General features: G+C 34.4%; 1 protein-coding gene across 9 annotated transcripts; it reads left to right on the top strand.

Moving 5' to 3' along the window:
* The first annotated feature begins 1,285 nt into the window (after positions 1-1,285).
* On the top strand, positions 1,286-10,379 carry LOC114189831 (uncharacterized). Of its 9 annotated transcripts, XM_085676294.1 has the most exons (8): positions 1,286-1,460; positions 2,795-2,844; positions 7,765-7,931; positions 8,057-8,842; positions 8,927-9,375; positions 9,637-9,732; positions 9,818-9,955; positions 10,058-10,379. In XM_085676294.1, exons 3-8 carry the CDS (start codon positions 7,832-7,834, stop codon positions 10,205-10,207), a joined length of 1,719 nt encoding a protein of 572 aa, XP_085532420.1. In that variant the 5' UTR covers positions 1,286-1,460; positions 2,795-2,844; positions 7,765-7,831; the 3' UTR covers positions 10,208-10,379. The 9 variants fall into 9 exon arrangements, with proteins under 9 accessions (XP_085532420.1, XP_027934339.1, XP_027934340.1 ...); XM_028078538.2 differs by lacking the exon at positions 2,795-2,844 and having other exon boundaries at positions 1,293-1,460; XM_028078539.2 differs by lacking the exon at positions 2,795-2,844 and having other exon boundaries at positions 1,326-1,664.
* The last annotated feature ends 612 nt before the right edge of the window (positions 10,380-10,991 follow it).

The raw sequence follows: 10,991 nt of genomic DNA, 5'->3' as shown, positions 1-10,991 counted from the left end.
AATGTGAAAAATACATTCGAAAAACATGTTGGGTGAAGTCACGTGTTACGTTTGTATAACCGAGTTAATCCCACCCATACAACTTGCTTCTGTCACTCAAACTTGCTGATTCTAGTCAACACGCATCCGCAAAACCCAAAACGTTCTGACAGTAACAAATGGCATTTTGATTCAACAGTAACAAAATGAAGCACTAAAGAGGTAAAGATGCACCCATCCCGAAACAAAACATAAAAAAAATGCCACACATTAAATACACTCTTTCGCTTCCTATGTCCTTTAAATTATTTTACACAAATAAAAAATACAATAAATTCTACTCATGGATAAATTATTTAAGTATTAACGGATTTATGAAATATAACTACTAATGTTGTGATTAATGGAATATTAAATTTTATAAATCATAAATAAATAAAGATATTTTTTTTTAAAATTCAACCCTTAAAAGAATGAAGTGAGAAATTTACAATTATAATATTTCCTTTCTACTTTTTGATATAAGACATCTATAACATAATCATATGTACCAATAAAAATATTTAATTCAGTTGATTTTGTTATTTTTTCCAAAAACAGTTTCTAATATAAAATATTTATTCTCATTATTGATAATTTTTATTGTTTACTAAAAAACAAGCATATTCATAATATTTCATGTGCAAGCAAGAAGCAAGAGATTTCTTTTGAAATATATATTATAAAGTTAGCATAATTTTAAACTCTTAACTTATCTTTCTAACTTATGCATAAAATTAAATTATTATTTGTATAATTAATTCAAAACTCTGTTAATATTTATGATAGAGAAGAGTGTTGTTAGCAGCACATTTTTAACATATTGTTTCTACCGCATTTTAATTTTACATTAATTAAGATCTATTAAAATATATAAAATAAGAAATGTATTATTCCAATTTTTAAGAGATTTAGCCGAGAAAAGAATTTAAAAATGTCCTAATAACATGTTATCAGATCTAACTAATGCAAAATGAAAGAGTTGAAACATCAATATAATCGATGAATTACATAGTTTTCTTTTTCAATAATATTATTAGTTTTCATTGAAAGAAAGGAAAATATAGCTAGATAATCTTTAGGTAAAAAATAAACCTCAAATAAAAAAAAAAATTGAAGCAAAGGTGAAATGCATAGGGTAAAGTAAAGTAAAATTAAATTAAATAATAAAAGAAAAAGGTTGTTGATGTGTTTAGTAATAATTAATGGAAGAAGTAAATACTGATGGTATAGGTAACCGGTAAGATTGGGCAGTGCAGCGAATTTCTCCTCCTCTTGTTTCTTATTTCTGCGTACAACCGCTTTATTTCATTGTCTCCTTCTCACGACAATTTCACATCTTCTTCCCCTTCTTTCTTCTCTCTCTCTCTTCTATCTTCCTCTTTCCGTTTCTCAAAGATCGGAGCTCCGCCGTCGCAGCACCACCGTAACTGATTTTCAAGGCACGTTTATCCTACCGATTCCACCTTATGTTCTCTCAACACACGTGCTTGCAATTTTTTCATGCATGATCACCATGATCCAACTGTATATGCGTTCATTTCTTTGACTTCTGCAAATCCACAATCCCTCGCTTGATCGCTTCGACTTTCCTCGCTTCCGATCTTCTCGTTGCTTATTTCCAACGTGTCATCGCCCTCTCCGAGGCGCGTCTGTGATTTTTTTTCCCTTTCTCTTCAGAGAAGAGAATATTGTCCGTTCTTTATGCTTTTTGTTTCTTTATCACCACTCTCTGCTTTTCAGATGTTTGTTTGGTGCGGGATTTTAAATTTCCCCTCCGAAATTATGCTGTTTATGAGTTTGGTGTTCGATTTTCTTCGTTTTTGTTCTCTTGTTCTGTAGTTGTGGCAAAGCCGCCATCGAATCACGCTGTTTGTGTTAGCTCAACCGCATGCATTTTAAAAAAAATAAGTAATTATTAAAGCAGGGGAAATGAAAATCTATACATCGGTCGAATATGTTTTGCTTGATGTTGTGTTTTATAGACGTATCCCCCTTCTGTGTTGAGTACTTCTCTATTCTCCTTGCTTTTAGAAATTATGTGAATTTGGATTCCGTATAAGGTCTTAGATTTAGTGAAATTATATTTTTCATTTCATCCCCTTTTGTTCTGTGATGATGGATAGCATGATGTTGTTATCGTCGTATATTTTCCTGGGAAGTACATTTAGTTTTTTCAAGTATTATGACAAGTCATATATAAAGTTTATCTAATTTTATGCTTGATGGAAAGACATCACAGAGTACTTTCTTGCTTAGTGTCTTTTTTATTGCTGAAGTGAAAAAAATGAACTACAGTCAAACTTCTTATTGTTAATATTTGAGAATATGCAGAGTTTTAAGCATATACTTTTTATCCTAACATCTTATTCAGATCTCTTCCCTGACTTTGTAAAAGAAGGATAAATCTTTTCCTGATCAGTGTTGTTATGACCTTTTATCAACTTCTGCTGTCTTTATGTATGCTAAAAGGGTTTGGGGGAGTAACGGTAGTACGCGCACTATATCACGTGCACAAGTGAAAAGGTTGTCCCCAGGATTTGAAACTACGAAGTCACAAGGCAGCAACCTTATAGTTGTGCCTAGGCTCACCCTCCTGTCGTTGTATGTTGTATATTATTGGCATATATGGCTTTGTAGTTGAAGTCTTGAACACTAATTGTTTATCATGCATTGTGGTTTTTAATATTGGCTGCTCTGGCATATATTGTTGGTCCTGGTTTTGTTTAGATATTCTTAGAATCCATTAGGTTTAGATGATTGTTTTATTATGCAGGTTTCTTGGTGCTGCTGGTGTATTATACATGCTTACATCTGCATGCGCTGGTGAGATGTGCTTGCATTGGAATTTCTCCTTAATTGTCTCTGTTCCCCACTTTTCTTTAGCAATTTACCCTTCATGGATCTTTTCAAGCAGTTTTTTGGTATATTATCACTTTACCTTTGGCGTTCATATTACAGTAATATATTACTATTATTATTGGCGAGAGCTGGTTTTGTTTGCCTTGGCATTTGTACTGTACAGGTTATGGAAGTGAATGAATTTCTCCATTTGGTTTCTCAATTACGTTGTCTGAATCGCATATGATGTAGCAGGGATTCTTAAGTCTTGGGTTAAAGGGATGACTGTAGAAATGATGACTTTGGCATGACGAACCTTTGTGTCAAGATTTAGTAGCATATTGTTGCCGTTATGCATTGTTATATGCCGACTTTCATATAGGAAACAGAACGAATATTACACCAAAGATCCTCTGTTAATTGGAAGAATTGCATAGGCTTTATTCAACTAGAATGTGGCCTTTTAGATGAAGCTCGTCCATCTTCAGGGACTGGGTGTTTTTCTGGTATGAAATGGCCGCTGAGTATCTTGTGGCAATAGCTCTGTCGCATTCCAATGTTTGGTGAGGCAAGATGTTGGTTTGTAGTGCAACGGGCAATGTAGGGAGTGATGTGACACTTTTCATATTTTATTTTTATAGTTCTATTAGTGGGTCTGGGGTGCTGAGATGAGATGTTTGCAAACCTTGATACTCTTTTTGACCCAGTGACTTCTATATGCCTTTGTCAAATTCTTCTTGTTTTGAATTTGACATTAGGCTTCCTGTTGTGGTGGTGTTGCTTGTGGGGATGTATAATGAGCATACCAGTGACAGCATTGATAAAGAATTCACTGCACATTGGTGTGCACTATATAGGCTTCAATGTTGGACCAATAGCGCATTTGATGATGGAGACTACTATTCATTTGCCCTGAATTGATATGAACTTCCGTTTATGCTGGTTATCCTTGTTATTATTCTGCCATAAGTTGATTCCTCCATTAGCTCAACCTACTCATTGTTGGATTTGGTGTAGAGCTGGATGATTCTTTATTTGGATATGAACCTTGGGTTTACTGACAGAGAAGCTGTTTGATCACCACAAATTTATCTTCACTCATGTTCCTAAATGTTGAGGAATGGATGGAAACTAGTGTCAAGAGTGTTTGATAACATAGCCATAATCCTGGACTTTCTGCCTTTTGTATTAGCTAGTTTGAGGACTGAAAAAATTCTTCTTAGTTTAAACTTATTCGTCCTAATTTTTTAAATTGTCATCCCTTATTGGGGACAGTGGACATTGTTAAGGCAGGCCTCATTCAGTTTTTGTACTTTGTCCCTCTGGTTTGTGAAGAGAGGTTATTACAGTTGAATGTTGGCATGTGCTTTGATTGCTCTGCTATTATGGAAGAATGCAAATTTTTTTATACGGAAATATATTCATTGCATTGAATTTAAAGTTTTTTATTGGCTTAATTAAATTTCAAATTCCTCCTAAATTTGGGTATTTTCAGTTAACTCTATTGATTTTTATTTGTCTATTAAGCACTCAAATTTTTTATATTTTTCATTTGAGTTCTTGTTTAATTTTTTGTTAACTCAGTAATGTGATTGTATATTACTTTTATCATCTTGTCTACTTGTTTCCATGTGTGTATTAAAAAAGGTGAGATTCTATGGTTAATATAAAAATGATATTGCGGTTTATGTAAAAAATAAGAAGTGACTTTTATTGTTTTCATAGAAAATGTGTTGGATAATGAGGTTATCATACTTCTCGCCCACTTCCATGTCATCACCTACAACAACCAAGGAACTGGCCCTGTACCATTGGTAAGATCATTCCTGTTATCCGACAGTTTTCAATGAAAGTAATAAAAGTTACTTATCGTTTTACATTAACTGCAATATCATTTTATATCAACAAAAAGAACTCATTTTTTTAACACTTTTTAACATGTGAAATAAGTAAGAGTAATATAACAATCATGCCACTCAATTAATGGAAAAATTAAACGGTACTGATTCAATTGAAAAATATAAAGATTGAGTATTCAATCAATAAAAGAAACTTAAGAAAGATCGAGGAATTTAAAATTTAATTAAGTCCTTTTTATTTTATTTTCTTATTCCAGTTAATTCAGATATAACTAGATTTAGAAATATATTTCATAAAAAAATGCAATATTATTTACAGCTAGATTTAATTTAACGCCGGATGCCTATGTTTTGAAATCATAAGCATCATGGATTTATTCAGCTTTATGTCTGTCTTGATATCTATTATTAGTATTTTGATTATAGTGAAATCTGAAAGTAAACCTAAAACTTTATGTTTACTGATAATTGAAAACCAAGTTAAATCTGTTTTTTTTTTCTCTGATAATTACCGGTTGTAATTATTTAATATATTTTTAATTTTATGTTTTGGTTCTGCTAATGCCAATACCAGCTTCTAATGGATTGTTGTGGCCATTGAGACTTTTTGTACTTTGTTATGTTATTCACCCATTTTCTTAAAAAATTGCCTTGTAACATTTTTGAAAGCAATCTGCATGCACAGTGACTTCTTTTAACTGTGTACACTTCCGACGTTGCCAATATCTGGAGACATGTAAAATGTAGATGGTCAGAGGCATGGTCTTTGTACTGTGCTGATTTGGTTTCATATTGATAATTAATGATTTTAACATTCTTGAATGGTTTTAATCTGTTTCTTTCCTCTCTAAAATGAAATGAATGAACCAAATTTAACTCCCCGAGGATATGCCTGCCTCATCCCTCTTATTTTGGCTTTAAATTGTAACATCTAGGATAATGTAACTTCTATTTTCTTGACTGTTGTGCTGGCCTGATTGCAACCATCTGTACATTATGTTGATGAAGGGATCTTTCTGCTCTCCTATACTCTCTAACTATGTTATAATTTCTGTGATTTGGAGATTATTAGATGGTGGTATTGGAAGTAGATGGTTCTGGTTCTTATATGAGAAATATCCGTTTCCTTGTAGTAAAAACTGTAGTCTAGTTTTGATAATATTTTTTTCCCCGGACTCTGGTGTTTTCATTAAGATAATCTGGGTGAAATTGTTTTCGTTTTGACTTTGCATTCATCTCTTAATTTTTGCGAGATATATAAATTGTTTTATTAAACCTTATTCCTTCTTGTTATTCCATTTCCCCCCTCGAATAACAAATTACCATTGTAGTTCAAATACTTTGTTTTTCAGTTTATACACTGTATTTGCATAAATTATTTGTGTTTAGTTGGTCTTGTCTTGCCTGCTGATACTTATTATCCGGAAAATTCAGGAGTCTTGTGCCTGGTTGAGCACATAGTTGATTATCATTTTTCAAGTGCAGGAAAATAATAGGAATGCTAACATTTGCTGAGTGGTCGTTTGTAAACCTTGCCAGGTAAGTCTGTTGCTTGAGTCATCCTACTTCCAATCACTCCTCTTTTTAAGTCATATGCTGTTACTCATAATAAGCTAGAGTGAGGAACCATTATCCGTCTAATTTAAATCTCAACTATGTCCCTTTTCCCTCATTTATATTTTCTTGTCAATGAAGAGACATCCCATTAGTTTGGCTTCAAGTGATTGGAATACTGGGACTCTTGGTATTTGTTACGGTTAAGGAGTATATGAGTGGCACCTGTTTAGTATTTTACAGGCTAGTTTCTGTCAGTTTATGCTGAATTCCCAAGCCTTGATGATCAGAAGCATATATTTCCTCCTCTCCAGAAATAATTGCCAGTGGTGATTCTCCTCACTCGGCCAAATTGTGTGGCTGGTAGTCATGCTTCTCTTTTTGTGCATGCCTGTTGATGGCGTTCTAATTCACAGGGCTGTAGCCTACACCTATCATGCAATTTCGCTGGTTAATTGGAACACTAACATAGATAGTATAGTTCATGCTGTGAGTATGTCCTTTTGGCTGATTAAACACATCATCTTGATATCCATTGAGCTCCTATATCAGTTAGTTACTTCTTATTTACCCCTTCGATATTTTCTTTGGTATTCTTGGCAGCTGGACCTGAAGCTTCAAGCTAGGTGGTCTTCTGTAGGCCTAGATCCTTTTGCTTGTAAAGGATTGAATGACAAATGATGTAAACTGATGAATAATATATCGATAATCTAAGGAATTTTTCTATTGACTAGACATGTGGAAGTGCCAGTGGTGCTTGTATATGCTGTAAGTGGAAGAGGAAGGTCAGGCTAGATTTAATTGTAGGACTACTTTTTTTGTAATATACTAAGACTGTATTTATACTAAATTTTAAATTATGATTTATAGATTATATGCTCCCTTGCCTTGCAAGATTATCTGAATTATCCCTTGGAATCAGCTCCGTGTTAATACTAATTTATTATTATGATAGTAATTACCTTTTTCAGGAAGAAGGTTACACCATGGACATATGACTTTCTATTTCTGACTATTTCATTTCACTTGAGTTTGCATATAAATATTTGTTGTCTTCTTTCTCAATTGTCCCTTGCAAATAAGTCCAATTAACCCGTAAATGATTCACTTTTCTTGAGTCTTTACTCTACATGTTGTGAATATGTTGAAGTTCTGCATGCAATGCGGGATTGTCACCCTGGGTGTTTAAATTGAATTTAAGATCCAAACAACTCTTTAGAATACACACTGATTTTCTTTCAAAGTGTTTTACCTGGATCTTGTTAAAAGATTATGTATGTATGATAAAGCTCTCCAGTTTCAAGTCGGTGTGTTTGAAATGGAATAAATTTGATAAATATAAATGGTTATTTGTTTTGTGTTAATTTCACATGTTTCTGTCATGGATGAATCTTTTCTTGCACATACATTGTAACTTTGGAATGGTGTTGCTTGATTGTTTTGAACTTTGTATTTTGTTACTGATATATTCACATGCCTTTTTTTCTTGCAGGTTGAGTTATTTGCTGGTCTAACTTAGCCATACTATCTATTTTGCCTCCTGAGATTGCTAGCGAGTCATGGGGCATAGACATTTATATAGCTCATCTCCAATGTTTGATGGTGAACCTGACCAGAACTGGAATCATATGCATACTGATCAACAATATGTGAACCTTGGTAGTGTTACTTGAAATGGCTTAGTTTTTGTTTTTATTTTGGTTTATTGGCCTTTTTTGTGGCACAATTTGTAGGCCAGTGTAAATTGTCATAGTCATATCAATTATATTGGATCTCTATTGCAGGTAGGAATACCACTTCCGACAATGGCTCTTTTATTTATCCTATGGAAAATATGTCAATAGATGGCATCTCTTTTCCATCTCATTGGAACACTGCTCCAAGGTCAAATGGGTATACCTCCACAAGTCTCAACATTGAAGCACCCTCTCATCAAACAGATATATCAGGCACTTCTCATGATCATTTTCTGCATCCATCAAGTGGTGGAATGTTTTATGCGGTGTCTGAAAATTATGTACACCAGCCTTCTAGTTCCAATTATGACAGACAATCATTTCCCGTTGCTGATGGGGGTTTTATTGATCTCACAATGGGAAATGGGCGAGGGCCTGGGCCTCACAAGCGGAAGAGCCCTGGAGTTCCTTCCGTCTGTGAGAGAGGAAGTACAAGCAGATGTTTTAATGCTGCAAGTGCAAATGCAGCTGATCGTCCTACATCTTCAGAATTGCGGCCTGAGAAGCCCACTATGGATTCACTATATATGCCTTGGGATCATGTTAATATGACACCTGATCATGTGAATATGACACCGTCATTTAGAGGTAGAGGCCTTTCAATACGGGGTGAGAGTTCTTTAAGGAATGTGAGGAGTCGTTCTACACTTGATTTGGAATCAAACTTGGCTCGGACCCATTTATCGAATACTCATTCACACAACTCATTCTCTACCGGTCCCCAAATGGACCATTCTAGCATGGTAGATCTTTCTACTCAAACTTCTGGATCTTTGACAAGGGATTGGAGCCAAATGAGTGTGTGTCCTGCTCATGGAAGGGTGCCATCATCAGGTTAGTTTGTAATTTAGTACCAACAGAAGGCATTCTAATCGCCTCTACTTTATATCTGAAGTGACCTTTTTTATTAAAATGCAGATGCAAATGCTTTTAATCATGAGGCAAGTCATTTCCTTGTTGGAAGTGGTTCTAGTAATGCTCCTGTAGATGTTGGAGGTTTTCATAATGAATTTGGAACTAGCAGAAATCCTACTGCTCCACAAAGTTTTCATAATAATTGTCCGGCTCAGCCTGCTAGAGGAGTTCGCAGTAACTACTCTCAAAGATCCACTCCAACTTTTAGGGCTTCTTCCAGCTTGCGCTTGGGTCGCATGGCACCTTCTGATGATGGATTGCATATGGTGGCTGAAAGTTACTCTTCTAGACATCCAAGGCCATTGACCACCATTGGCTGGCACAGCAATGATAGAAATGGAAGGTCAAGAATACATAGTGATAGATATCGAGCATTGGCTGATGAGGTTGGTCTCAATGATCAATTTAACTTTGAGGTATCTATGGCATCTTCTCTCAAGAGCTTTGTTCTTGTGAGTAATGATTGGAAACGCACATGCCATGTTTATTTTTTTACCCTGCCTCCATTATTGCTATATAACCTTGATTGAGATATGTGGTGAGCTAGCAAACTTCATTGGCATGTTGGTTTCAATAAATCCTTCGTGAAGTGGACTAGTTATTAACTTAGTATTAGCAAGACTGTAGTTTTGGGCTTTAGTTCCGCTGGGAGACTCAAATTTGTTCTTTCATTGAGGGTGTATGACTCAAGTTTGGTTTTATTGTTCTTACAGGGTTTCATGATTGTTGATCGCACTTCACTGTATGGTAGGAATATGATTGATCAGCATAGAGACATGAGGATGGACATAGACAACATGAGTTATGAGGTAATTATTGTTGTTTCGCTTCTTACAATTAATATCATGTACTGTAGAAAAAATTGTTAATCATTTGGATGTTTGGCTCGACCAGGAACTCCTTGCACTCGGAGAGAGAATAGGCCATGTGAGCACCGGATTGTCTGAGGATTTGATTTCCAAGTATTTGACAGAAACGATATACTGTTCATCCGAGCCAAGTCAAGAAGAAGAAGCTTGTGCAATCTGCCTGGTATGTTCCTTGTTCCATTCAGAATAGAATAATATAGTGACACTAAATAAATTTAGTTGATGACCACTTTTGAAATTTAAATGTCCATGTTGAAAATCGCAGGAAGAATACAAGAACGTGGACGATGTTGGAACGCTGAAAGCTTGTGGGCATGATTACCATGTGAGTTGCATTAGAAAGTGGTTATCTATGAAGAAAGTATGTCCTATCTGCAAAGCTTCTGCTTTGCCTGAGGAAACGAAGGATAAATAAACAACATATTCATTCTACTTTAGTTTAACGTATATCATTCTGTACATATATTTGGATATTCTTGAACTGAAGGAAACAGACTTCCTTTTGGATATGTTGTAATAGGAATGGTACTCTATCTCAATGGATTCGTTGCCTTTGGCTTCACTCTTAATTATGTGAAGCCTTGAAATTATGGTACTTCCATATTTGATTGATTGAACCTTCAACAGCTTTTCAAAGGTAGCAAAGAATCAAAGAAAAATGCAGATTTTGTTCGTATGATTGCGTTATACTAGATTACGTGTAAAGAGCTTTCGTTATTGATAGGGAAACTTACAGCAACAGTTTTTCGAATTTAACATAATTCTTTAAATATAAAAGTTGGAAAAGCGAGAGAGCGTGACAGATAACAGTTATAGCTGTTAGATCTTAGTCAGGAAATAATAATTGTCTTGTAAAGAAAAAATTAGACTGACCCAAAGTAAGCTGATAACTTCTTTTTTGTTGGGAAAGTTTTGTTGTTCCACCTATGATGTCTTTAATTAAATCGATTTGATTTATTGTAGTCTTGGTCAAAATTTAATATATAAGGTAGTTATTATTATTTAGATTCTCTGAAATAATGGTGTAAAAAAATTTGTTCAGTTATTGTATAACTTTAGAATCTAAATTTTTAACCAAACAAATAGGGCGCTAGAAATGAAATCAAGAGGAAAGAATGAAATAATGCTTCATTTTTTTTGGTTGCGTTTTTGTTTTTTTGTTTTTTATTATGACTAATAAAATAGTAATATGATGATTT

This window comes from Vigna unguiculata, chromosome 7 (genome assembly GCF_037176805.1).
Source record: "Vigna unguiculata cultivar grain cowpea cultivar isolate G323 ecotype 2 chromosome 7, ASM3717680v1, whole genome shotgun sequence".
In the NCBI taxonomy this organism is placed as follows: domain Eukaryota; kingdom Viridiplantae; phylum Streptophyta; class Magnoliopsida; order Fabales; family Fabaceae; genus Vigna; species Vigna unguiculata.
The sequence above is the reverse complement of the archived record's forward strand: the minus strand, read 5'-3'. Positions and strand labels throughout refer to the sequence as shown.